Source organism: Hypanus sabinus, chromosome 1 (genome assembly GCF_030144855.1).
Source record: "Hypanus sabinus isolate sHypSab1 chromosome 1, sHypSab1.hap1, whole genome shotgun sequence".
Taxonomy (NCBI): Eukaryota; Metazoa; Chordata; class Chondrichthyes; order Myliobatiformes; family Dasyatidae; genus Hypanus; species Hypanus sabinus.
This window is the reverse complement of record NC_082706.1, coordinates 10231254-10258527: the sequence shown is the minus strand read 5'-3', so window position 1 is coordinate 10258527 and position 27274 is coordinate 10231254. Positions and strand designations below refer to the sequence as shown.

Genomic DNA, 27274 nt, shown 5'->3' with positions numbered 1-27274 from the left:
AAGGGGCAATCTGAGAGGAGTGGACAGAGGACCATGGAAGAAAGGGAAGGAGGAGGAGATGAGCAGGTGAGGAGATAAGGTGAGAGAGAGAAACTGAAATGGGAAATGAAGGAGGGGTGGTTGGAGCAATTACCAGAAGTTCAGGAAATCTGATTAATCTCTGTTGCAGTTTTAACCCTCAATGTCAAGTTCCATCAATCTATTGAAATTAGTCTTTCTCCAATTAATGACTTTTACTTTGCATTGCTCCTTTTCTATAGATAACTTTAATCTCATGACGTTTTCTTCACTGTCTCCTAGGTGTTCCCCAACTAAAAGCAGCAGATTTGGGCAAGGCCGAACATTTTCAGCTGCGCAGGCATGGTAAGTGTCAGCATCAGATGCCTAAACTCAGCTGCAAATAAAAGGAAGGTAGGCTTAAGCAGAGCGGCCATTGTTTGAGTGTCAGTGACAGTGTGGGAAGGCTTTGGTGTGAACAGGCAGTTATAGTTAAGGAGAGGTAAGCCTTTTTAGGTCAGAGTAGTCAGGAAGGAATGCTCCTCCTGTCAGATGTGGAAATTTTGGATACCTGACTGTTCCCCTGATGACTACATCTGCAGGAAATGTACCCAACTTCAGCACCTGGCTGACTGGGTCAAAAAGTTGGAGCTGGGATTGGATGTGCTCCGGATCATTCATGAGGCTGAAGACATTAATACTTATATGAGACTTTTGAATAGGTGGTGAGACACAGAGTCAGGCTTCGGACTGTAGATGGGTGACCACCAAAGTGCAGGATTCCTCTGTGGCCATTCCCCTCAGCAACAAGTATACCTCTTTGAATACTGCTGGGGGGGGGAGGGGGCAGTAACCCATCAGATCATGGCAGCAACAACCAGCCCTGGTGGTAAAGTCGCTGTCTCTGAGGCTCAACGGGGAGGGTAAAGTCGGGCCGTGTGGTAGTTATAGGGGACTTGATAGTTAACGGGATAGAAAGTAGATTCTGGGGCCACAAAAGAGATTCTGTTGCCTCCTGGGTGCTAGGATGTAACGGAGTGGCTGCAGGATATTTTTAATGGGAAGGATGAACAGCCAGGGATCGTGGCACATATTGGCACCAATGACATGGGCAAAAAGGGGGAAGAGGTCCGACTCATTGAATATATAAAGTTAAGAATGAGGCCGAAGAGAAGGACCTCCAAGGTAGTAATCTTCAGATTACTCCCAGTACCACGGGCTAGTGCAAGTAGGACTGGGGTGAAAGCAGAGATGAATAAGTGGCTGAGGAGATGGTGCAGGGACAGGATTTCAAGTTCTTGGAACCTTTTCTGGGAAAGCAATGACCTGTACAAGAGGGACAAGTTGCACCTGAAATGGAGGGGAGTCAATATCCTAGCCGGGAGGGTTGCAAGTTCTATTCATGAGAGTTGAAACTAGTTTTACAGAAAACTGAGAACTGGAGCATCAGGTTGGTAAGGGAAGGATCGAACCAGAGGTAGACATCAGGGATAGTACTGAAAGGCAAAATCAGAACAACGGATATGATTGGTTGGATAGTTTGGAGTAGAGGCCATGAAAAGATCAAGGCAAATCCCAAGGCATTCTGTACATACATCAAGAGCAAGAGGATAACATAAAGCCAAAGAGAGGGCATGTAATCGAGCAAAAATTAGTGGGAAGTTAGAGGATTAGGAAGCCTTTATAAACCAACAGAAGGTAACTAAAAAAATCATTAAGAAGGAAAAGATAGAACACAAAAGTAAACTAGCCAATAATACTAAAGAGGATACCAAAAGTTTCTTCAGATACATGAAGTGTAAAACAGAGGCGAGAGTGGATATCAGTCCATTAGAAAACGATGCTGGAGAGGTAGTGATGGGGGACAAGGAGATGGCAGGTGAACGGAATAAATATTTTGAATTAGTCTTCATTGTGGAAGACACTAGCAGTATGGTGGAAGCTCCAGGGTATCAGAAGTCATGAAATGTATGAAATTACCGTTACAGAGAGAAGGCTCTTGGGGAAAATGAAAGGCCTGAAGGTAGATGAGGTCACCTGGACCAGATGGTATGCACGCCATGGTTCTGAAAGAGATGGCTGAAGAGATTGTGGAGGCATTAGTAACAATCTTTCAAGAATTATTTGATTCTGGAATGGTTCTGGAAGACTGGAAAATTGCAAATGTCATTCCACTTTTTAAGAAGGGAGGGGGACAGAAGAAAGGTAACTACAGGCCTGTTAACCTGACCTCGGTGGTTGGGAAGATGTTGGAGTTGATTGTTCAGGATGTGAACACATGATAAAATAGGCCAGTCAGCATTGTTTCCTCAAGGGAAAATCTTGCCTAACAAACCTGTTGGAGTTCTTTGAAGAAATAACAAGCAGGTTAGACAAAGGAGAATCGATTGCTGTTGTGTCCTAGGATTTTCAGAAGCCCTTTGACAAGGTGCCACACATGAGGCTGCTTAACAAGTTAAGAACCCATGGTATTACAGGAGAGATTCCAGCATGGAATCCAGCAGTGTATTTTGTGAATAAAGCAGTGATTGTTTGGCAGGATGCAAAGAGTGGGAATAAAGGGAACCTTTTCTGGTTGGCTGTCAGTGACTAGCGGTGTTCCACAGGAGTCTGTGTTGGGACCACTTCTTTTTATGTTGTATGTCAATGATTTAGATGATGGAATTTGTAGCTTTGTTTCAAAGTACATTTATTTTCAAAGAATGTGTAAATTATACAACATTGAGATTTGATTGCTTACAGGTAGCCACAAAGCAAGAAACCTGAAAGAATTTGTTACAAGAATCACCCCTTGTAGGCACAAGAGAGAATCTGTATTTACCGCCAAGTACCTTTATTGTCTGAATGGAAGAACATGTGAACTTAGACAACCAATACCTGTGTGCAAACCAGTTAAGTTTTCCTGACCTTCCATGAACAGTCAAAGAACAGAAAATATAATACCGGTTAAAAAGGAGTTTCTGCTGCTGGCCACATGTTCCTCATCGTCCTTTTACAAATCTCCAGGTGTCAGCAGGGCACCTCGCGTCCCCGATAGCTGTTCTCCTACAGAGTTAAAGTCACTAGCACTGCTTTTATATTCCTTTCTTACCAATTCAGATATTGCATTCCAGTGTCATGTGTCTGGCCTTTAACACAGCTAGTGGCTCTGCTGCAAGCCAGCATCCATCTATTGCCCCCTTCGCAGCAAGTGACAATGGGTAATTTATTTCTCTTGTCACAAGGGGGCGTTGGGAATGGACCCAAATGCAAATCACAGACACTGTAGTTGTCTGAACAAGACTATGTCTATTAACAATACTAGGGAAGCCAAGGAGCGAGGAAAAAATATCAACCTGGACATGAGTGTAAAATAACAAACTGGAAAACCTGGACTAGGACTTGAGACTTGAACTTGACTGAGAACTCGGGTCTTGGCCGGGTCTAGGTACCTGCATCTTGACTTGGCTCTTGACCTGGAACTCGGACTCAAGCTCAGACTCAGACTTGACTAGACTTGACTCTTCTTGGACACAGGACACAGAGCCGGGACTCTTATTAGACACAGGACACAGAGCCGGGACTCTTCTTGGACACAGGGCACAGAGCCGGGACTCTTCTTGGACACAGGACACAGAGCCGGAACTCTTCTTGGACACAGGACACAGAGCCGGGACTCTTCTTGGTATGAGTTTCTGATGCTGAGCTTCCAGATGTGGGTTTCAGACGCCAAGCTTCCTGGTGCGGGTTTCTTGACAGGGATGGTCCAGAAAAGGAATAGATGGACCCCTGAGCTATTTATGTTGCAAGCTCGAAATGAGGATCAGTTGCCTCAATTAAAGGACCCAATGGAACAAGGAAAAACAGAAACAACCAGAATACAGAATCCACAGACCGGACCGTGACAGTACCGCCACCCCCCCCACCCCCATGGGAGCCTCCTGACGATCCAACCAGCTTTCCCAGATTATCGATGATCCAGGTGAGTTGGAGTGGGGTGGTTTCAACAAGGGGGACCCCCGGCTGACCAGAGTTTAACGGCAGTGTCTGTGTTGCTGGGTCCATGTTTGGCTGGACCGTTCTGTCACAAGGGGGCGTTAGGAACGAAACCAAATGCAAGACGCAGACACTGCAGTAGTCTGAACAAGACTATGTTTATTAAGAATACTAGGTAAGCCAAGGAGCGAGGACAAAATATCAACCTGGACGCGAACATGAAGTAACAAACCAGAAAACCTGGACTGGGACTTGACTGAGAACTCAGGTCTTGGCTGGGACGCTCTTTGACTAGAACTCGTGCTTGGCTTGACCAGGAACTCAGGCTCAAGCTCAGAAGTGTTTTGAGAGGCTCGTCATGAGGCATATGAAGACCCTGCTGCCCCCCTCACTGGACCCCCTGCAGTTTGTGTACCGTCCCAACCGCTCAACAGATGATGCCATTGCCACCACCCTCCACCTGGCCCTAACCCACCTGGACAAAAAAGACATATGCATTCAAATGCTGTTCATAGACTTCAGTTCAGCATTCAACACAATCATCCCTCATGATTGGAAAGCTGAGCCTACTGGGCCTGAACACCTCCCTCTGCAACTGGATCCTGGACTTCCTGACTGGGAGACCTCAGTCAGTCAGGATTTGGAGCAGCATCTCCAGCACCATCAGTTTGAGCATGGGGGCCCCACAGGGCTGTGCACTCAGTCTACTGCTGTTCACTCTGCTGGCCCACGACTGTGCTGCAACACACAGCTCGAACCACATCATCAAGTTCGCCGATGACATGACTGTGGTGAGTCTTATCAGCAAGAACGATGAGTCAGCTTCCAGAGAGGAGGTGCAGCGGCTAACGGACTGGTGCAGAGCCAACAACCTGTCGCTTAATGTGAACAAACCAGCGACAGGGGCAGTAGGGCATCATCGCAGGCTGCCCAAGCAAGAGCTAAAGCAGAAGCCGCCAAGGTGCGAGTGTGCTACGCCAAACAAGAAGCAAAAATGAAAATGAAAGCGGCTGCCAGAGAAGCTGAAAACCAGTTGGAAAGGGCAAGGATAGCGGCAGAGTTAGAAGTGCTGATGCTAGAACGAGAAGAAGAAGCTGCCAGGGTGGAAGCAGATTACATAGAAGAGGCTGAAGAAATGCATGATCTGATCGACGGAAAATCTACTTCAGAAAAGATCAGGTTGGAGCGCACAAGCGACTATGTCCAATCTCAAATAGACTGGCAGACTCGTCCTTCCCTTCCATACTTCTCTGATAACGCCCCATGTCATGAGGAGCCTCAGAGAGGCCCGATCGCATCACATCCATCCAAGGAAATCAATTTACGCTTGCAACTCCGCGACGAACTCAAGAGTGAAAGGGCTCACGACAAGTACTTCTCGACACCAAACTTACCAGATTTGGGGAGAAGAGAGGCAAAGACCGAATTCAGAACAGCAAATTCCATAACAGATGTACGCCCTCAGTCGTATACCCGCCGACATGTTTCCCCAGCCCACATGCCACTTGCAGTCGAATCCATGGCACGGTATTTAGCACAACGGGATCTCATCACTTCAGGACTGATGCACCATCAATAACTCACACTGAGACGTAAGGCGAGATATCGGCTTTTATTGACTGAAGAAGGAACCAGCAGTGAGTGGCCATCATATTACATCCTGGAGAATGAGGCAGAGGATTAGACCTGAATCGCCTTTATACAGGGGCCTGTGGGAGGAGCCAGAGGAGCCACAGGAGCAGTCAGAAGGGGGTGTGTCCAGACAGGCACATATTTCACCACAAGGACTATACCAGTTCGACGATAAACCTGAAAGCTACCGTGCATGGTACTCCACATTCACCAATGCTATCAACGGAGTCCAGCTCAGAGCAACCCAGGATCTTATGGCGAAATGGCTGGGAAAGGAATCATGCGAACAGGTGAGACGCATACGTTCAGTGTACCTCAACAAACCCGAGCTAGCTTTGAGCAAAGCATGGAAGAGACTTAGGGAGAGCTATGGGGCCCCCAAAATTATTGAAGCGGCGCTATACCGACGTCTGGAAAATTTTCCTAAGGTGTCAGCCAAGGACCACATTAAGTTAAGGGAGCTCAGAGATTTACTCATGGAGATTCAAGGTGCCAAAGAAGATGGCTACTCAACTGGTCTAGTATACCTAGATACTCCATCCGGGATCAGACAAATCGTGGACAAACTTCCATTTGGGCTGCGGGACAGGTGGGTGTCTGTTGCCTCAGAGTACAAGGAAGATCGTAGAGGTCGGTTTCCTCCCTTTGAGTATTTCACAAGGTTTGTGTGCAAGGAGGCGAAGAAGCGAAATGACCCTCGCCTCATGGGTCCAGGAAGCAGTACAATTTACACCAAGCCAGATAAATCCTCTTCGAATAATTTCAACATTAATACACCAGTCTCAGTGCTTAAGACTGAAGCCTTTACAACAATGACCCTTGCAAGAATTGTCCATTGCATAACAAACCCCATCCCCTCAAGAAATGCAGAACATTTAGGGAAAAACCCCTTGAAGAGAGGATGGCCCTTCTCGAGGAAAAAAGAATATGTTTTAAATGCTGTTCCTCGACCTCTCACTTTGCTAGAGAGTGTACGATCGCCGTGAAGTGCCCGGAATGTGAAGCACTAATCACGATGGGGCCATGCATCCCGGCCCGTTACCGCAAACCGACAATGCTCCTTCACCCCCACAACAGGACGGTGGGGAGGGAGAGGCTCACTCCAGGACAACTGTTGTCAGCTGGAGCTGTACAGAAGTTTGCGGTCAAGCTCAGTCAAGCCATTCTTGTTCAAAGATCTGTCTCACTAAGGTGTACCCTAAGGGAGCCAAAGACAAGGCCATCAAAGCCTATGTAATTCTGGACGACCAGAGCAATCGCTCACTAGTCAGACCAGAGTTCTTTGACTTGTTCAACATTGAGAGTGAGCAGTTCCCATACTACCTTAGAACTTGTTCAGGCAACATGGAAACTTACGGAAGGAAGGCAGAAGGCTTCCAGCTCGAGTCCCTGGATGGTAAAGTCGTCATCTGTCTCCCTCCACTCTTAGAGTGCAATGAAATCTTGAATAACCGCACTGAGATCCCAACGCCAAGTGCGGTACTACACCAGCCACATCTCCACCACATCGCCAAACACATCCCAGGACTGGATCCCAAAGCAGAAATCCTGCTATTAGGGAGAGATGTTCTCCGGGTACACAAGGTTAGGCAGCAGGTCGATGGACCACACGACGCCCTCTTTGCGCAACGCCTGGATCTGGGCTGGGTGGTGATAGGAGAAGTGTGCCCTGGCGATGTACACAAACCGACGGTTAGCACACTCAAGACCAACATGCTAGAGAGTGGCTGCCATTCAACTTTTCAACCCCGCACAAGTGTCCCGTGTATTAAGGAAGCACAACAAGGCTTTAACAAGCGCAAAGTAACTGACGAGACGCTGGGTCAGTCAATCTTCGCTCAAACGGAACATGGTAATAAACTTGCTCCATCAGCTCAAGATGCCATTTTCTTGAAAACAAAAGACACCACAGTCTTCAGAGATGAAGCAAATAATGGGGTCGCCCCACTGCCTTTCAGAGAACCACGCCAGTGCTTGCCAAACAACAAAGAGCAAGCAGTCAAGCGGTTCACGCCCTTGCAAAAATCCTGAAAAGGAAACCTGAGATGCAGCAACGCACCCGATTGACCCACGAGGTACTGTGCACACTAATGGCAGAGGTCACAGCCATTATAAATGCACGACCACTCCTACATGTGTCTTCTGACCCGGAAAACCCCTTCATACTCTCGCCATCAATGCTCCTTCACCAGGGGACTTCTCTGATAAGGATTTGTACACAAAGCAATGGAGACAAGTCCAGGCTCTGGCAAATCGGTTCTGGTCTCGCTGGAGACAGGAATATCTACCTTTGTTGCAACACAGACAAAAGTGGACAGAACCTGGCAGGAATCTTCAAGTTGGAGATTTAGTCCTGCTCAGGGACAAGCAAATCGCCCGCAACTGCTGGCCAATGGCCAGAATCACTGCCACATTCCCTAGTAGGGATGGACATGTCAGGAAGGTCAAGTCGAAAACTACCGACCAAGGCGATGTGAAAATTTACCAAAGGCCAGTTACAGAAGTCATTCTACTTCTACCTAAGGACTGATTTAGAGACTGAAGTTTTGTATTATGTTCATTGTGACCTTACGAAGGTCAAGCGGGGAGTGTGTTGCCTTTATGGCAGTTATTTAGTTTATAATATTTTTGCTCAGTAATTCGTGTGTTAGCAGTTTTTAGTTAAAGTTAGGATTGTTTAAGTAAATTCGTTGTCCGTAATATATCGCGGCATGCGATGACGTCACATCCGGTTTCACCGCGTCTTGTGGGAAAATACCGGTTTGGGAAAGACGGAAAGGTGGGGGGCTCACATGTACGAGTCCAGCACAAGAAAAGTTGTCTTCTATGCATTAGAAATCACAGTGGAGCAACACTGTAAGTTCATAGATAATCGATACGTTGAATTAAAATGTTAACGCTGATTCTGTTAAAAGTAACGACGGTCGATAAGGTTTATGTTTTCGTTAGTTAAAGAGTTGCGGATAGTCGTGTTGAAGTGTATTTAAAGCAGTCAATGGCATAAGTAGATTCTGACTGCACTTTAATGTAATGTAGTTGTTGTAGTTTTACCTTTGCAAGTATTTACGATGGAAGTGTGATATCTAGAGGGAAACAAATACTGTACCAATCTTGTATTGTTTTATCAACAGTTTTCACCATACGTTAATGTGGAAGATTGAACAGTAAATGGTTAATCTTACTGCGACCCTGTTTTCATTAACGACAGTTTACCTCGGTGTTCGGGTTCTGTTACACCCGAGTGAGAACACGACAATTACCTCAAAATATCCTGCAGCCACTCCACTCGAGGAGCTGAAATATGATCTCACCAGTTCGCATGAGGAAGTGGCTTGAATCTACTGAACAAGTAGTTCATTGCCATGGTAAAGCAGAACTGGAAGTTCACCGTGTGTTTCTTAATACAAGTATAGAACTATAAGGAGAAATATACAATTTCCATCAGACCAGATTGACTTGCTTCTGTACCTTCTGTACTTACACAATTAAAGGCTTGATATGCTGTAACAGGTAGCTAGCCTCCTGACTCACCAAAATATCTCTCCACAGCCCAAGTCAGGAGTTTGATGGAATTCTTGCCTCTTTAATCCCTCAGCCTATTTGTAGGTTGCTGGGATTGTGCGTCAACAAGGAGTGAAGCTAAAGATCAGCAGATTCAGATCCTGAGGGATACGGGTGGGTGGCTAAATTGTTGAGATGGAAATCATGAAAGTATTGAATGCTGAGGTAAACATGGACCCAATATTTCCTCCTTCAGTTATAGTCTTATAGTATAAAAAGAACTAAAAATGGATCTAATTGGATATTCCTGGGAAGAAAGTGGGGAAAAAAGGAACAATGGTGGAATTTCTGAATGAGAAGTGATAGGTATTATGAATTAATGGTTTCATTCAGTTCCACAATATTGGGGCAGCACAGTAGCATAGCAGTTATCATAATGCTTTACAGTGCCAGCTGTAAGTTCAAGATTTGCTATCTGTAAGGAGTTTCATGCATTCTCTCCACCGCACCACAGGGGTTTCCTTCAGTTTCCATTTCAAGTTAAGATTAGTAAATTATGAGCATGCTATGTTGGCACTGGAGATATGGCTCCAGTCCAGTCTGAACACAAACAATGCATTTCACTGTATTTCCATTAAAGTGTGACGTTCACACCATCAGGCTGGAGGCTATCCAAACAGATTGGGGTGTCGCTGCTGCGTCATAGGAGGAGACCCTGGCCTGATACATTGGAATGGGAAGTCAAATTGAACAAACTCAATGAGTGAGCCTCCACAACTCCAAACTCAAGAATTCCAAAAGTTCACCACACAGTAGTTTTTTTTTCCCCTAACTTTCTAAATCCCCACAGTAGGATCACCAGTGTAAGTGAAATTTTTATAGTTGGATTTCTCCATTATCGCAGTTATACATTATAAAGATCGAAGTTGCACTGATAAAATCTGTAGCCTATCTAATACAAATCCCTCCACAATCCAGAACTTTTGTATGAACAGCGGGATATCATATCCTGTGATGCATGTGACAGCATTGCGCAACATCTCAGACAGGCTCAGAAGAGTGGTTCAGAAGTGAAGACACTGCTGGAGAAAGGTTGCAGCTCCTGGTCTGGAACCCAACGTTCTCTGGTGAGTTAATGGGGATGTGAAAGTGTACGTTTGGGCTCCAACAGCAATGATGCCAGAAATTCATCTTCACTCAGAATTTCAATAAAATAATTTGTTTTTAAAGGTGTCCTGCAAATGCTCAAACACCTCCAGATTCTGCCCTTCCAGGGTGACTGGTGGAGATGCTGGGTTTGGTAGATGCGTGTGCGACACTCATGTTAAGAGTGAGTCAGCACATTGAAATGTCTGGTTACATTTTCCCAAAATGTATTTGTTCAGCAAGAAGTCATGGATGGAAGATCCATCCCAGCTTCTCCAAGGCTCTCACAAGCCAGTCTTCTGATGCTTTAGATATCAAGACAAAACTGATAACTCGGAAAATAGAAAAGGCTTTCAAATTAGACGACGTCCCAGCAGTAGAACTGAAAGTCTGCTAACTTGAATAGCCGCATCTCTAACCCTATTTCCATATTCAACGACTAAACTACTAATATGCACAATTGCCTAGGAAGTCCTTTTAATAAAAAGGCAAGAAAATCCAATCTAATCACTGCCTAGTAGGTTCACTCTGAGTCCTCCACAGAGACTCAGAAGGAGAATTCAACAGCATTTTTCAGCAAACCGGACTCACCAACATTCAGATTGGGTTTCACAAGGACTTCACAAGCCGATACTGAGCTTGTCCAGAGAGCTGAATTCGAAACAATCTTCCATTGTAATGCCACAAGACATCGCAAAATGAGGTCATGCAGTCTGTTGGGTCTACTTTGACATTTTCCTGGCGTGACTGTGGCTGGCAGGATGATCTCTCCTGGCTTGTGAATTGATGTAGTGGGGATTGGAAAAGCCAGCAAAGGAGTATCAGTAATTCCCAAACCTTCCCTGCGGTCTCCATACAGGAGCCTGCTGGTCAGAAGGATACTTGCTGCAGGATGGACAATGTTTAAATACATGTGGAACTGCCAAAGCTAATGAAGCAGTCTGTGCAGGAGATCTCCACAATCTATAAAATGCAATTCAGTTACGCACCCTGGCTACTCTGACAGTGCCACCCAAACCTGCATCTCCACTGACCTAGGAGGCCAAGGTGCCTGAGGACGTCTGGCTTGGAAATACTGCCAGTCCTTCATTGTTACTGCCTTTGAACACCCTGCCCAACTACATTGTGGGAGTACTGACCTAAAATAAAACCAGCCATGATCAAATAGACTTGATTGGCTGAATGACCTAATTCTGTTCTGGTCTTACGGTCTTGCCAGAGGAACGTTAGCACTTAAAAGAAGGGACAAGCAGTAAGTGTTAACCTTGCATCCACTCCCTGATTACAGAAAATATTTGTGCAACAGAGTGAAATGACTGTTAAAATTGAGAAGAAATCAAAAGTAGGTAGGAAGTCTCAAAGTGAAGTCTGGGCCCAGAGTGAATTGTTAGGCAGCATGTTCTAGGCCCTGAGCCTTTTGCTGCAGTGGTACCTGGGTCCTAATGTGAGGTATGATCTGCTGGCCCAGGTAAACTGGAAAGACAGGGTGTCAGAATTGGAGGGAGAGCCAATTTTGCTCATTCTTCTGCGATGTTCACTCCTCTCTCCATGGCGCTGAGGATATGAGACTGCCCTGGCTGCTGTGTTTCATGAAGATTTGTCCCACTAATACATAGGTGTCAAACACAAGGCCCGCGGGCCATATCCGGCCCGGCGTACAATTATATCCGGCCCGCGAGATCATTTTAGATAGATCTATTATTTTAATTATTAATGGCCCGGCGATAACACACGAACTACAGATCCCATAATGGAGCGCAACAGCTGCCGATAGGCTACCCGGGAACATTCCAGCGTCAAGCGCAATTCTGAAGTCAAAGCTAACCCCTAACAATGGCGAAGAGAAAAGTTGATTCTGAAAAAAAGAGTCTTTCAAAACCGATGGGTTGCTGAGTATATGTTTACTGACATTGCCGGTAAACCCGTGTGTCTTATTTGTGGAGCTAATGTGGCTGTAATTAGGGAATTTAATCTCAGACGGCACTACGAGACCAAACATCAGGATAAGCTGAAAAACCTGAACGCAGAGCAGAAGCTAGATTCAGAGTTTGCCGACATTCCTTATCATACAGAGGTGCGTTGGCTGAGTCGGGGAGAAGTTCTCGATAGAGTTTTTAAGCTCAACAGGGAAATCTGTCAGTTCATGGACAGTAAAGGAAAAGACTGCACAGTTTTGCGGGATGAAAAGTGGAAATGTGAGTTGGCGTTTCTGGCTGACATAACAACACATCTCAGCGTCTTAAACCTTCAGCTCCAGGGACGTGACCGCATGATCACTGACATGTATGATGCAGTGAAGGCATTTCAAGTGAAGCTGCTCCTATGGGAGACACAAATGCACCAGTGCAACTTGCCTCATTTTCCCTGTTGCCAAGTAATGTTGAACCAGGTCGGCGCAATGATGTTCCCAAATGCGCACTTTGCTGATAAACTGAGCGCACTTCGCGCTGAGTTCGCACGGCGCTTTGGTGACTTTGAAGCTCAAAAAATTAATTTCGAGCTGCTTCGCAACCCATTTGCCGTCGACGTGGAAACTGCACCTGTACAGATTCAGATGGAGCTGTTAGAGCTGCAGTGTAATGGGACACTAAAGGCAAAGTATGACACTGCAGGGCCCGTACAGTTTATTCGCTCCATTCCTGAAGCAATGCCTCAGCTCCGTCTACATGCGGCTCGAACCTTGTGCATGTTTGGAAGCACATATCTGTGTGAGAAGCTTTTCTCAGTGATGAAGATTAACAAAACATCACACAGGAGTCGTCTCACTGATGAACACCTGCAGTCCATCCTGAGAATCTCCACAACACAGAACCTTACACCAAACCTAAACAAACCTATTGCCAAGAAAAGATGCCAAGCATCCAGCTCTGACAAAACGGCATAAGAGCAAAGAAAACTGAGTGTTTTGATTTGTTGTTGTTTTAACTTTTGCTGAAAAGCACAAATTTTATTTATATTTTCAGGGTTTTTTTGCAGCATGCTCATATTTCTAACTTGTATAATACAGGAGCTATTTTTATGGAGAGCAAAATATTTAAGTTATTTAAAGTTTTAGTTTATTTTTTCTGGAATAGTATTTCTGTCTGTTTTTATTCATATTTATGTTCAAAAAATGTTTAGTTTTAGTGTGTTCAATAAACGTTTATCCCGTTCGGCCCGCGACCTAAAGTGTGCTTTGAGTTTTGGCCCCATGTGCAATTGAGTTCGACACCTCTGCGCTAATATGATGAACTGAGACTGAGGCTTTGGGCCTAGTCCGGGCTGCTCCAAGGATTTGGATCTAAGGACTCAACTTGATTCGAAATGTTCTTGCTCGCTCCTATTGTTTGCATGAATTGTTTGTTTTTCCTTTCTCTATGCATCGGGTGTTGGTCTTTTTTTAATCGGGTTATTTCAGGTATTTTGCTTTGTGGCTGTTTGTAAGCAGACAAATCTCGAGGTTGTATAATTTTTACATTCTTTGATAATAAATGTACTTTGAAACTTCTTTATAGGAAGGATGTGGACCTTTGGAGAGCGGAGAGGGTGCAGAAAGGATTTACCAGGATGATGCCTGGACCAGAGGAAATGTCATATGAGGATAGGTTGGGTGAGCTAGGGTTTTCCTCTTTGGAGTGAAGGAGGATGAGAGGTGACTTGCTAGAGGTGTGGAAGATGGTGAGAGGTACACATCAAGTGTATTGCAAGAGACTTTTTCCTAGGGTGTAAATAGCTAATACAAGGAGGCATAATTTTAAGCAGATTAGAGGAAAATATAGGAGAGGTAACATCTATATTTTTTTACACAGAGAGTGGTGAGTGCATGGAATGCTCTGCCAGAAGTACTGGCAGTGGCAAGTACATTAGGGGCATTTAAGAAACTCAGGTAAGGAGCCATTTGGGATGTCAGAGCAGATGCGGGTTCGGAGATGCAGACCTGGCTGCAGAGCATTTTACTGCCTGCTACTCCAAGGCATCGAAGTTGGTGCGCAAAGGTGGCATACGGTATAACGGTAGGAGATTGTCTCGGATATTTCACTCTCTATTGGGCAATGATAATGTAGGCTGCCACAGCCTTTTGCCCTTGTCTGGTGGCGTGACAGGCGACATGGGAGCTGTGCAGCCTCCATGTAGTGAGGACTAAGCCTCAATGATCAGGCTTGCCTGCTGCTGCTGGACCAGGTGAGAAGACGTGTGAGTGTTGTAGTGTGGCATCCGAGCTTGGCTGGGGACTGGCCTCTCCCGTTAGTGCCACTCTCCTGTGTTCGAGCAATGGAGTAACAGGCTGGACTCCGTGCGTTTGTGGACTGCTGGGAGACTGTACCATCAGAGTCTTGGACTATCTATATTTTCTTAAATGAATATGCTTTTTTGCTTGCTATTTTGTGTGTTTGCACCTTGGCCTCAGAGGAACATTGTCTCATTCAGCTGTATCTATGTTTGTTTGAATGATAACTAGAGATGATTTGATTTGATTTTGATTAGGAACTCTAGATAGGCACATGAATGATAAGAAAATGAAGATTATGTAGGAGGTAAAGGTTAGATTGATCTTAGAGTAGGTTAAAAGATCAGCACAACAACGTGGGCTGAAGTGTTCTATGTAATACTTCCCCATGCTCATCTGTAACTGTCTCATTTTGCTTTCTGGTAGTTGGTGTACACTGTACTGATGGTAAGAACAATGTACAGCAGAATTTGTTACTTCTACCTGGATGGAACTGATTTTCTTTGTTTGCTTTGGTCTTCTCAGTGTGAAAACTTCGTTCAATCTTACAAAAAAGAGCTTAGCAAATTGCTTCAAAAGTCCCAGGAGGAAAAGGACATTTGTTGGGTAAGTTTAAATGATATCCTTCAGGTATTCTCCACGTTTGCAAAGAGGGATATTTAGTAATTATTGTTCAGATATTTCTTTATGGAAATGTTTAGTTGAAACAACGACTGCTTGCATTCACCATTATGAATCGTGAGACTGGTAGGTGATAATATGGAGGGAGCACAGGGGTCTTTGCTGCATGACAAGGTACGTAAGCTGCTGATTCTGTCTGCTGTGGCCCACACTAATTTGGGCTGTTTAAAATATCGCAGGTAGTTAATGTTATTATTCCACGAGGATGTATCCCCCTTATTTTACAAAATGCCTTTGGAATTACAAATGGGCATGATTGATCCATTTGGAAAGCTAAAAAATCTGCAGATACTGGTAGTTAATAATATAGTTAATAGTGTAGTTAATAAAATGTAGTTAATAGTTGTGTTTGATGTCAGCAAATTGTTGCTGTACTTCACCAACGCCATCTTAAACTGGAACACGGCTACCTCAACTGCATCTCCTCCCATCTTGCTTCCCTCTGATGGCTCCATTCACCTGTTCTTAACCAAGGAAACTTACCCACCCGTGCTTCCATATCCACAGCTTCCTTCCCCTAGGGTCAACTACATCTGTTACATTTCCTCCTTTTGTGCTTTTACACCCTCTCCCCTCCCCACACCAAAAATGGTTTCCCTGTCCACTTTGCAATGGTTTCCTGGTAATTTCCATTACCTCGGATGTCATGTTATCAAGAGACATCACCTTCCCATCCAGCATTCCAAAGGGATCATTCTTAACATAGTGGTTTATTCATCCACCTCCTGTCCTATTCACACCATTTTCCCTACAGCTGCAGGAAAAGTAACCCCTATCCATCTACTTCCTTCCTCACCAAAGGCCCCAGACATTCCATCCACAAGGGAGTGATTCCCATTTCCTTCCCCCAGACTTTGCTCATTGGGTGCTCACATTGTGGTTTCCTGTATATTGAAGAAAGCAAAGATGAATTGGCTGACCACTTCAGAGAACACGTCTGAGACGTCTGTAAGGACATCCTGAATTTCCGGCTGATTATTGCTTTAATTCTCCATCCTGCTCCAACTCTGAACTCTCTGACTTTGCCTTCATTTCTCCAATGTAACCCAACATAATCTTGGGGAAAAGAACCTTATTTTCCCATAGCTGTGCTACAGTCATCAGGGCTGAATATTGAATTCAACAATTTCAGGTAGCCAGCCAATATAGTTTGTGTCAAGACTGGCCAGTTGTGATGCGGCTTCATCAAATATAACATTTAATTCAAATTTCAAAGTAAGTGTATTATCATTGTGCAAATGTTAGCATGTACTCGCAAACACGAGAAGGGCTGCAAATGCTAAAAATTCAAAGCAACACACACAAAGTGCTGGAGGAACTCAGCAGGTCAGGCAGCACCTATGGAAAAGAATAAAGAGTCGATGTTTACTCTTTTCCATAGATGCTGAATTCCTCCAGCATTTTGTGAGTATTACCTTGATTCATTTTCTGACAGGCATTTACAGAAAAAAAAAGACATAATCAAATTTTACAAAAAGCTATCCATAAACAAAGGCCAGCTATAAACCAATAAGTAAAAGAAGATAAACTGTGCAAATAAAATTATAAAGAGCCCTTGAAAGTTATAGAATCAGTTAGGAGCAGTAGAGAATTTCTCACATTGATTTCTGTGTTATGTCTAGATGGCCCATTATAGGAAGGATGTAGAAGCTTCAGAGAGGGTACAGAGATTTACCAAGACATTGCCCAGATTAGAGAGCAGCCTTATGAGAATATGTTGAGCTAGCTAGGGATTTTCTCTTTGGAGAGGAGGATGAGAGGTGAAATGATAAGATGCATAGATTTAGTGGACAACCAGACTTTCCGAGGTGGTGGTGGGGGGGGTAGTTGGGAATAAGCTAATATAAAGGAATCAGAATCAGGTTTTTTACCAACAGCATGTGTCATGAAATTTGTTAACTTAGCAGCGGCTGTTCAATGCAATACATAATGTAGAAGAAGAAAAATAATAATAATACTTAATATAAAGTAAATCAATTATGCTATACATATATTGAATAGATTAAAAATTGTGCAAAAACAGAAATAGTATTTATTTTTAAAAGTAAGGTAGTGTTCATAGGTTCAATGTCCATTTAGGGATCGGATGGCAGAGGGGAAGAAGCTGTTCCTGAATCACTGAGTGTTTGCCTTCAGGCTTCTATCTCTCCTACCTGATAGTAACAGTGAGAAAAGGGCACGCCCTGGCTACTGGAAGACCTTAATAATGGACGCTGCCTTTCTGAGACACCGTTCCTTGAAGATGCCCTGGGTGCTTTGTAGGCTGGTACCCAAAATATAGCTGACTAAATTTACATCCCTCTGCAGCTTCTTTTGGTCCTGTGCTGTAGCCCCCCCCCCCACCCCACCCCCCATACCAGACAGTGATGCAGCCAGTCAGAATGTTCTCCACGGTACATCTGTAGAAGTTTTTGAGTGCATTTGTTGATGTACTAAATCTCTTCAGACTTCTAATGAAGTATAGTTGCTGTCTTGCCTTCTTTATAACTGCATCGATATGTCGGGACCACGTTAGATCCTCAGGAATCTTGACACCCAAGAACTTGAAACTGCTCAGTCTCTCCACTTCTGATCCCTCTATGAGGATTGGTCTGTGTTCCTTCATCTTACACTTCCTGAAGTCCACAATCGGCTCTTTTGTCTTACTGACGTTGAGTGCCAGGTTGTTGCTGTGATACCACTCCACTGGTTGGCATATCTCCATCCTGTACACCCTCTCGTCACCACCTGAGATTCTACCAACAATGGGTGTATTTATATTATTATATTATATTATTTATATAAATTCAGCAAATTTATAGATGGTATTTGAGCTATGCCTAGCCACACAGTCATGTGTATATAAAGAATAGAGCAGTGGGCTAAGCACACACCAGAGGCCCAGGTTCTGTAACTTCTCAATCAAGATTGTGGGAATGATGGTATTAAATGCTGAGCTGTAGTCAATGAACAGCACACTGACATAGGTAGTTGTGTTGTCCAGGTGGTCTAAAGCCGTGTGCAGAGCCATTGAGATTGCATCTGCCATTGACCTATTGTGGCAATAGGCAAGTTGCAGTGGGTCCAGGTCCTTGCTGAGGCAGGAGTTCAGTCCAGTCATAACCAACCTCTCAAAAGTATTTCATCACTGTATATGTGAGTGCTACTGGGTGATAGTCATTAAGGCTGCTCACATTATTCTTCTTAAGCACTGGTAAAATTGTTTCCTTTTGAAGCAAGTGGGAACTTCTGCCCAGAGCAGTGAGAGGTTTAACTTTAAGGTTTAAGGAGGAAAGTATAGGAGGTGAATTATTTTAACAATATTGAGTGCATGGAACACAATGCCTGGGGTTCTGCTAGAAGCAGATTAATTTGGGACATTTAAGATGGATGATGGAAAAATTGAATGCTGTATGGGGAAGGAATGGTTAGATTGATTTTGTCATAAGTAAAAGGGTCAGCACAACATGATAAGCCGAAGGACCTGTACTGTTTTAAGTTCCAATGTTCCAAGTCTTTTCTTTCTAAATCTTTTTATTAATATTAGTAATATGGACAGAATACAGATGATATATTGATAAAGAAATTACCAACATACACATTCCATTACATATGAAAAAGAAACATACATAATAGTTACAATATAAATGAGTTCACCAAGACATAAGCCATAAGATATATGTATGGACATAGTAAATCTAAATATTTCATAATGTATAATATAAAAAAAACAGAAAAAAGAAAGAAAAAAAACCAAAAAAAATTTATATAATGCAGAACTAGCTAATCTAATCTAATAACTATAACTAATAAGTAATATAAAAGAAAGAAAAACAAAAAAGGAGAAAAAAAAAGCGGGCTGTTTATAATATCTCACAAAAATAAGTATTCATCAATGCCGTCACTTCCGGTCCTCTCAAAATACATAAGCTGAAAGCTGGGAAATCAAATGAACTTGGCACAGGGTCATATTACATCATATGAAAATGTTGAATAAATGGTCTCCATAACTTTTCAAATTTAATAGAAGTCTCAAAAGTACCACTTCTAATTTTTTCTAAATTTAAACATAACATAGTTTGAGAGAACCAATTAAATACAGTGGGAGGATCAATTTCTTTCCAATTCAACAATATAGATCTTCTAGCCATCAGAGTTAGAAATGCAATCATTCGACGGGCTGAAGAAGATAAATGCAGTGAATCTAACATTGGTAAACCAAAAATTGCGGTAATAGGATGAGGTTGTAAATCAATATTCAAAACCGCAGAAATAATATCAAAAATATCTTTCCAATATTTCTCCAAAAATGAACGAACAAGACCAAAACATGTGAGTTAAAGACGCAATTTCAGATTGACATCTATCACAAATAGGACTTATATGAGAGTAAAAATGAGCTAATTTATCCTTGGACATATGGGCCCTATGTACGACCTTAAATTGTATTAGTGAATGTTTGGCACATAACGATGATGTATTAACTAATTGAAGAATTCTATCCCAATTCTCACTAGAAATACTAAAACTAAGCTCTCTTTCCCAATCCTGTTTAGTCTTATAAAGAGGCTCTGAACGTATCTTCATAATTATATTATAAAGTTTTGAAATAAGCCCTTTTTGAAAAGGGTCTAATTCAAATAAACTCTCCAAAATATCTGAAGGCACAAAATTTGGAAACGTAGAGAGTACAGAACTTAAAAAATGTCTAATCTGTAAATATCTAAAAAAATGAAATCTCGGCAAGTTATATTTGTTGGATAATTGTTCAAAAGACATGAAACAATTATCTAAAAATAAATCAGAAAATCTTAGTAATCCCTTAGTTTTCCAAGCTGAATAAGCTTGATCTATAATGGAAGGGTGAAAAAAACAATTAGATACAATAGGACTATTTAAAACGAATTGAGTCAACCCAAAAAATCTCCGAAATTGAAACCATATACGCAATGTATGTTTAACTATCGGGTTGTCAATTCGTTTCGGCAATTTAGAAAGAGCAAAAGGGAGAGAAGTCCCTAAAATAGAACCCAAAGCATAAGCTGATACCGATTTAGTTTCTAAACTCACCCAAGAAGGGCCAAAAGATCCACCCCCATCTTTCAACCAACATAACAAATATCTAATATTAACTGCCCAATAGTAAAATCTGAAATTAGGTAATGCTAACCCGCCTTCCTTTTTTGTCTTCTGTAAATATGTTTTACCTAACCTGGGATTTTTATACTGCCATATATATGAAGAAATTTTAGAGTCAACATTAGTAAAAAAAGATTTCGGGATAAAAATTGGTATCGCTTGAAAAATATATAAAAACTTAGGTAAAATAACCATCTTAATAGCATTAATCCTACCTATTAAGGATAGAGACAAAGGTGACCACCTAGTAAACAAACCTTTAATCTGATCAATTAAGGGTAAAAAATTAAATCTAAATAAATCTTTATGGTTTTTTGTGATTTTGATCCCTAAATAAGTAAAAGAGTCATTAACTAATTTAAAGGGTAAATTTCCATAAATTGGGACCTGTTTATTTAATGGAAACAATTCACTTTTATTAAGATTTAACTTATACCCAGAAAACTCACTAAATTGAGCTAATAATGATAAAACTGCTGGAATGGATTTCTCCGGGTTAGAAATGAATAGTAATAAATCATCTGCATACAAAGATAACTTATGAATATCTGTCCCACGATTAATACCCAAAATATCCTGTGATTGTCTGATGGCAATTGCCAAAGGTTCTAAGGCAATGTTAAATAGTAATGGACTAAGAGGACATCCCTGTCTAGTGCCCCGAAATAGGCGAAAAAAGGGAGATCTTTGATTATTGGTAACCACTGAGTCTACTGGAGTATGATAAATCAATTTAATCCATGATATAAATATCGGACTAAAATTAAACTTCTCCAACACATTAAATAAGTAAGGCCATTCAACTCTGTCAAATGCTTTCTCTGCATCTAATGAAATCACGCATTCTGAAGTATCATGTGAGGGAGTATAAACAATATTCAACAATCTCCTAATGTTAAAAAAAGAATAACGATTTTTAATAAAGCCAGTTTGATCATCTGAAATAATTTTGGGTAATACCTTCTCCAATCTTGATGCCAGTAACTTAGAAAAAATCTTGGAGTCTACATTCAATAAAGATACAGGTCTATAAGAAGCACAATTAGTAGGGTCTTTATCTTTCTTCAATATTAGAGAAATGGAAGCTCTATAAAAAGATTGTGGCAAATTCCCTAATCTAATGGCCTCCTCAAAAACCTTACCTAACCAAGGGGGAAGAGTAGCGGAAAAAAATTTTAAAAATTCAACTGTATAACCATCTGGACCCGGTGCTTTCCCAGAATTCATTGAGGATTTTCCAAGAAAATCAGACATGGTATTATAATCTTGAGGAAATTCAGATTGATACAGGGAGGTATAGAAATCTTGAAATGCCTTATTTATCTCATCATGATTAACTGTCAGATTCCCATTCTGCTGACCAATCTTAGTGATTTGACGTTTAACCAGAGCATTCTTCAATTGACTAGCTAACAGTTTACCAGATTTATCACTATGTATATAAAAATCAGATTTAGTTTTCATTAATTGATTTTCAATCGAGGATGTAAGTCCCATTCCCACAGAGAACCAAAGTCAGAGAGTAACTCCGGGCCAGAGTCTTCAGAAGAACCTTGAAAAGAGAAAAGAGAGATATCAAAGATATAAATGTTTCTGAAGATGCAAACAAAGGAGTCGCCATTTAGCGCCATCTTGACTTCACTCCATTATTTTCCCAGTTGTTCTCTAATTAAATTACACTTGCTTCCAAACCTTTACTAGTTTCGGCGAAAAGTAATTTTAATCAACCTGAAGTGATATTTCTTCAGCTGCTGAATATTTCCAGCATGATCTTTTGGAGTTGTACAAACCCATAATGGTTCAAAGTAATTTTAACTAGTGTAATGTTGCACATTTAGAACCATAGAATACTACAGCACAGTACAGGCCCTTCAGCCCTCCATGTTGTGCCAACCCATATAATCCTTTAAAAAAGTACTAAACCCACACTACTCCATAACCCTCTATTTTTCTTTTATCCATGTGCCTGTCCAAGAGGCTCTTAAATACCCCTCACACAAAATGCTGGTGGAACACAGCAGGCCAGGCAGCATCTATAAGGAGAAGCACTGTTGACGTTTCAGGCTGAGACCCTTCGTCAGGACTACGGTCTCGGCCCGAAATGTCGACAGTGCTTCTTCTTATAGATGCTGTCTGGCCTGCTGTGTTCCACCAGAATTTTGTGTGTGTTGTTGTTTGAATTTCCAGCATCTGCAGATTCCCTGCTCTTTAAATACCCCTAATGTTTTAGCCTCCACCACCATCCGTGGCAAGTCATTTCACGCACTCACAACCCTCTGTGCAAAAAAAAACTTACCCCTGATGTCTCCCCTAAACTTCCCTCCCTTAATTTTGTACATATGCCCTCTGGTGTTTGCTATTGGTGCCCTGGGAAACAGGTACTGACTATCCACCCTATCTATGCCTCTGATTTACTGATAGGAACTGGACCTCTGTGTAAGGAAACAGACTGTACGAATGATTGGACAGGCTGTATGTACTTGGGGACCAGCGTACTGGTGTAAGAACCCACGTACAGCCACCATGTGTAATGTAAGTAAACGTTATTTTTTGATGTGATACAGGAATAGTGTTAGCAGCCAGAAATAAAAAAGAAGACAGTGGGTGACAAATAGATCTGATTGTTTATTTTTCCTTCTGGAGTATTGCACTGAACCAACAAAACTGGGATCCGAGAGCCTGCCTTTCACACTGTGGTCGCATCCAACTTAAAGACCTTAATATAATTTATACCAATATCAGGGGGGCTACACTAGAGCCACCATGACTACAACAGGAACAAGGTATTCTGCAACGGTTATTTAGTGATAAAGCGCAGAGTAGGCCCTTCCAGGCACCGGCCCCGCAACCCCACGATCCCAATTAACCCTAACCTAGTTACAGGACAATTTTTGAATGACCAATTAACCTATCTGCTATGTCTTTGGAATGTGGGAGGAAACCGGAGCAACGAGGGAAACCCCACATATTCCATGGGGAGGACATACAGAGACAGGACAGCTCTGGAAATGAACTTTGGAATGCATCGAGCTGTAATAGTGTCATGCTTACCACTACACTATCGTGACATCAGATAGATAATGTATTATTTACTCTTTTCCAATGAAGCCCAATGCAATCTCAGGGAACAGAACCTCATTCTTCCACAAGTGTGTTACAGCTATCAGGAACAAAGATCAAGGAACGAATGCGCAGGCGCATGGATGCCAGTGAGTTAGACCAGCAGGAGTGTTTAACAGGAAATGATTATTACTTCGGTGGTTTGATCGAGGAACAACTGTGAAAGCGTATGAATGTCAATGAGTTAGACCAGTGGGAAGAGTTTTAAAATAAGACAGCTTTATAGAGCGGGAGACAGAGTAGAGGGAGTCAGAATAGGAGGGCTTTGGCATTAATGGGGCTTCAGCGATAACAGGTTGAGGCAAGGTAAGTTACTTGTGAAGAATAGGAATAGAAAGTATGTCTGTGAGGCCGGTGTTCTGTACTGGGATGTGTTAAGATGTGGGATGTCCGGGAGACTGCCAGCATCCTGGACGGCGAGATATGTGTCAGGTGCGTCAAGCAGCAGCTCCTTAGGGACCGTGTTAGGGAACTGGAGATGCAGCTCCCTGACCTTCGTCTAATCAGGGCAAGTGAGGAGGTAATAGGAGCTATGGGCAAGTAGTCACACCGGGGCCTTAGGAAACCGATAAGAGGGTAACAGTCAGGAGAGGGAAGGGCAAGAGTCATATACTAGAGAGTACCCCTGTGGCTGTCCCCCTTTACAATAAGTACTCCTGGACTTCCCACATCTGACCTGGGGGAAGCAGCAGTGGCTGAGACTCTGGCACAGAGTCTGGCCCTGTGGCTCAGAAAGGTAGGGAAAGGAAGATTATGGCAGAAGTGATAGGGGACTCTATAGTTAGGGGGTCATTCAGGCAATTCTGTGGACGCAGGAAAGAAACACGGATGGTAGATTGCCTCCCAGGTGCCAAGGTCCAGGATGTTTCTGATCATGTCCACGATATCCTGAAGTGGGAAGGTGAACAGCCAGAGATCGTGGTACATGTTGGTACCAACAACATAGGTAGGAAAAGGGAGGAGATCCTGAAAACAGACTACAGGGAGTTAGGAAGGAAGTTGAGAAGCAGGACCTCAAAGGTAGTAATTTTGGGATTGTTGCCTGTGCCAAGTGACAGTGAGTATAGGAATAGACTGAAGTGGAGGATAAATGCGTGGCTCAGGGATTGGAGAAGGGGGCAGGGATTCAGATTTTTTGATCATTGGAACCTCTTTTGGGGCAGGCGTGACCTGTACAGAAAGGACAGGTTGCACTTGAATCTGAGGGGGCTAATATCCTGGCAGGGAGGATTGCTTAAGCTGTTGGGGAGAGTTAAAATAGAATTGCTGGGGGGTGGGAACAGAACTGAAGAGATGGAGGAAGGGGTGGTTTGCTCACAAATAGAGAAAGCTTGTAGACAGTGTGAGAGGGAGGATAGGCAGGTGATAGAGAAGGGATTCGCTCAGACTGATGGTTTGAGATGTGTCTATTTTAATGCAAGGAGTATCATGGACAAAGCGGATGAGCTTAGAGCATGGATCAATACTTGGAGCTGTGATGTTGTGGCCATTACCGAGACTTGGATGGCTCAGAGGCAGGAATGGCTACTTAAGAGTTCAAGGCTTTAGATGTTTCAGAAAGGACAGGGAGGAAGGCAAAAGAGGTGAGGGCAGGGTATTGTTGATCAGAGATAGTGTCATGCCTGCAGAAAAGGAGGAAGTCATGGAGAGATTGTCTACTGAGTCTCTACGGGTGGAAGTTAGGAACAGGAAGGGGTCAATATCTCCACTGGGTGTTTTTTTTATAGACCACCCAATAGTAACAGGGACATCAAGGAGCAGATAGCGAGACAGATTTTGGAAGGATGCAATAATAACCAGGTTGTCACGGTAGGAGATTTTAATTTCCCCAATATTGATTGGCATTTCCCTAGAGCAAGGGGTTTAGATGGGGTGGAGTTTGTTAGGTGTGTTCAGGAAGGTTTTCTGACACAATATGTAGAAAAGCCTACAAGTGGAGAGGCTGTACTTGATTTGGTATTGGGAAATGGACCTGGTCAGGTATCAGGTGTCTCAGTGGGAGAGCATTTTGGAGATAGTGACCACAGTTCTATCTCCTTTACCATAGCATTGGAGAGGGACAGGAACAGACAGGTTTAATTGGAGTAAGGGAAAATATGAAGCTATTTGGCAGGAATTTGGAAACCTAAATTGGGAACAAATTTTCTCAGAGAAATGTACGACAAAAATGTGGCAAATGTTCGGGGGATATTTGTGTGGTGTTCTGCATTGGTACATTCCAATGAGACTGGGAAAGGATGGTAGGGTACAGGAACCATGGTGTACAAAGGCTGCTGAAAATCTAGTCAAGAAGAAAAGAAAAGCTTATGAAAGGTTCAAAAAAACTAGGTAATGATATGAATCTAGAAGATTATAAGGCTAGCAGGAAGGAGTTTAAGAATGAAATTAGGAGGGCCAGAAGGGGCCATGAGAAGGCCTTGGCGGGCAGGATTAAGGAAAACCCCAAGGCATACTACAAGTATGTGAAGAGCAAGAGGATAAGTTGTGAGAAAATAGGCCCAATCAAGTGTGACAGTGGAAAAGTTTGTATGGAGCCAGAGGAAATTGTGGAGGTACTTAATGAATATTTTGCTTCAGTATTCTCTACAGAAAACGATCTTGGTGATTGTAGGGATGACTTACAGTGGAATGAAAAGGTTGAGCTTTTAGACATTAAGAAAAAGGATGTGCTGGAGCTTTTGGAAAGCATCAAGTTGGATAAGTCACTGTGATCCTTCCTTGGGTAGGGAAACTGAACCTGTATGTAATTCAAATGCAGTCTCACCAGGGATCTAAATAATTAGAGGAAGACATCTCTATACTTGTACACTGACTTTTTTTTCGCTGTGGGCTAAAGTAACATTTATCTTAATTACTCGGTAAACCTTCACATTAACTTCTTGTGTTCTTTCACAAAAGAAAAGTTAGGAGGGGTAGTAGGACACTCCATTTCTCAAGCCTGCCCCACCGTTCACTATGATATATGCCCGCCTCAACTCCTTTTCTGTGCCATTTTCTTATTCTTTCAGATACACCTTGCAGTTATCTCTCTACTTAAAAAAACACATTGCCCTTCTTGTCACGCAGCATGCCATATGCAGCCAAAATGGTGACAAGACACAGTAGCATAGCAGTTATCCTAATGCTACTACAGTGCCAGTGACCCAGATTCAATTTCACCATTGTCTACAAGGAGCTTGTACATTCTCTTCATGACTGCGTGAGTTTACTCCAGGTGTTCTGGTTTCCCCACATTCCAAAGACCTGCTGGTTACTAGATTATTTGGGCGTACGGGTGCAATTGGACAGCATGGGCTCATTGGGCTGGAAGGGTCTGCTACCATGCCGTATCACTAAATAAAATTAACAAACATAGAAACGTAGAAAACCTACAGCAGAATACAGGCCCTTCGGCCCACAATGCTGTGCTGAACATGTACTTAATTCAGAAATTACCTAGGGTTACCCATAACAGGTTATAATCAATCTAGAGGAACTTAAGAAAAATGTAAGCAATTTTAAAGATCAGGTGCTTGTAAAATGAAAGAGTATTATGAATTTGATAATACAAAAATATCTTATTTCTATTTGGATTTTTTTTTAGGCTTTTGATTACTGTAAGAAACGCCGCTGGAAACAGGACTAATTTCATATCACTGGTGGAAGGCAACAGAAATTGAATACTTAAAAAAATGCAAAGGCTCTTCCTTTAGTACCAGTTAAATGATGATTCTGCTTGTGTGTGTGCATGTTTCCTTTAAGCAATTTTGTGTTGCTGTAGCTTGTGCATTCAATGCAATCTCTTTTATTGTGAGATGTTACAGAGACGAGATTATTGGTAATCCTTTACTTCCAGCAAATCAACATTGCCAGATGCTATATACGCAGAGTTTCAATGACAAATATTGATTGGGGTTT

The 27274-nt window shown here is 42.6% G+C and overlaps 1 protein-coding gene across 2 annotated transcripts; it reads left to right on the top strand.

Annotated features, from left to right (window-relative positions):
• Positions 1-295: 295 nt before the first annotated feature.
• Positions 296-27246, top strand: LOC132385964 (prosaposin-like). Of its 2 annotated transcripts, none has more exons than XM_059958499.1 (4): positions 296-363; positions 14984-15064; positions 22679-22789; positions 26961-27246. In XM_059958499.1, the coding sequence occupies exons 1-4, from the start codon at positions 361-363 to the stop codon at positions 27000-27002; spliced, it is 237 nt and encodes a 78-aa protein (XP_059814482.1). In that variant the 5' UTR covers positions 296-360; the 3' UTR covers positions 27003-27246. The 2 variants fall into 2 exon arrangements, 1 of the variants encoding a protein (XP_059814482.1); XR_009509642.1 differs by lacking the exon at positions 296-363 and adding an exon at positions 9793-10232.
• Positions 27247-27274: the final 28 nt, after the last annotated feature.

Coding starts and splice junctions, on each gene's coding strand:
- LOC132385964 (XM_059958499.1), top strand. Junction 15,065..22,678: donor AGGAAAAGGACATTTGTTGG/GTAAGTTTAAAT, acceptor ATTTACTGATAG/GAACTGGACCTCTGTGTAAG. Junction 22,790..26,960: donor GTACAGCCACCATGTGTAAT/GTAAGTAAACGT, acceptor ATTTTTTTTTAG/GCTTTTGATTACTGTAAGAA.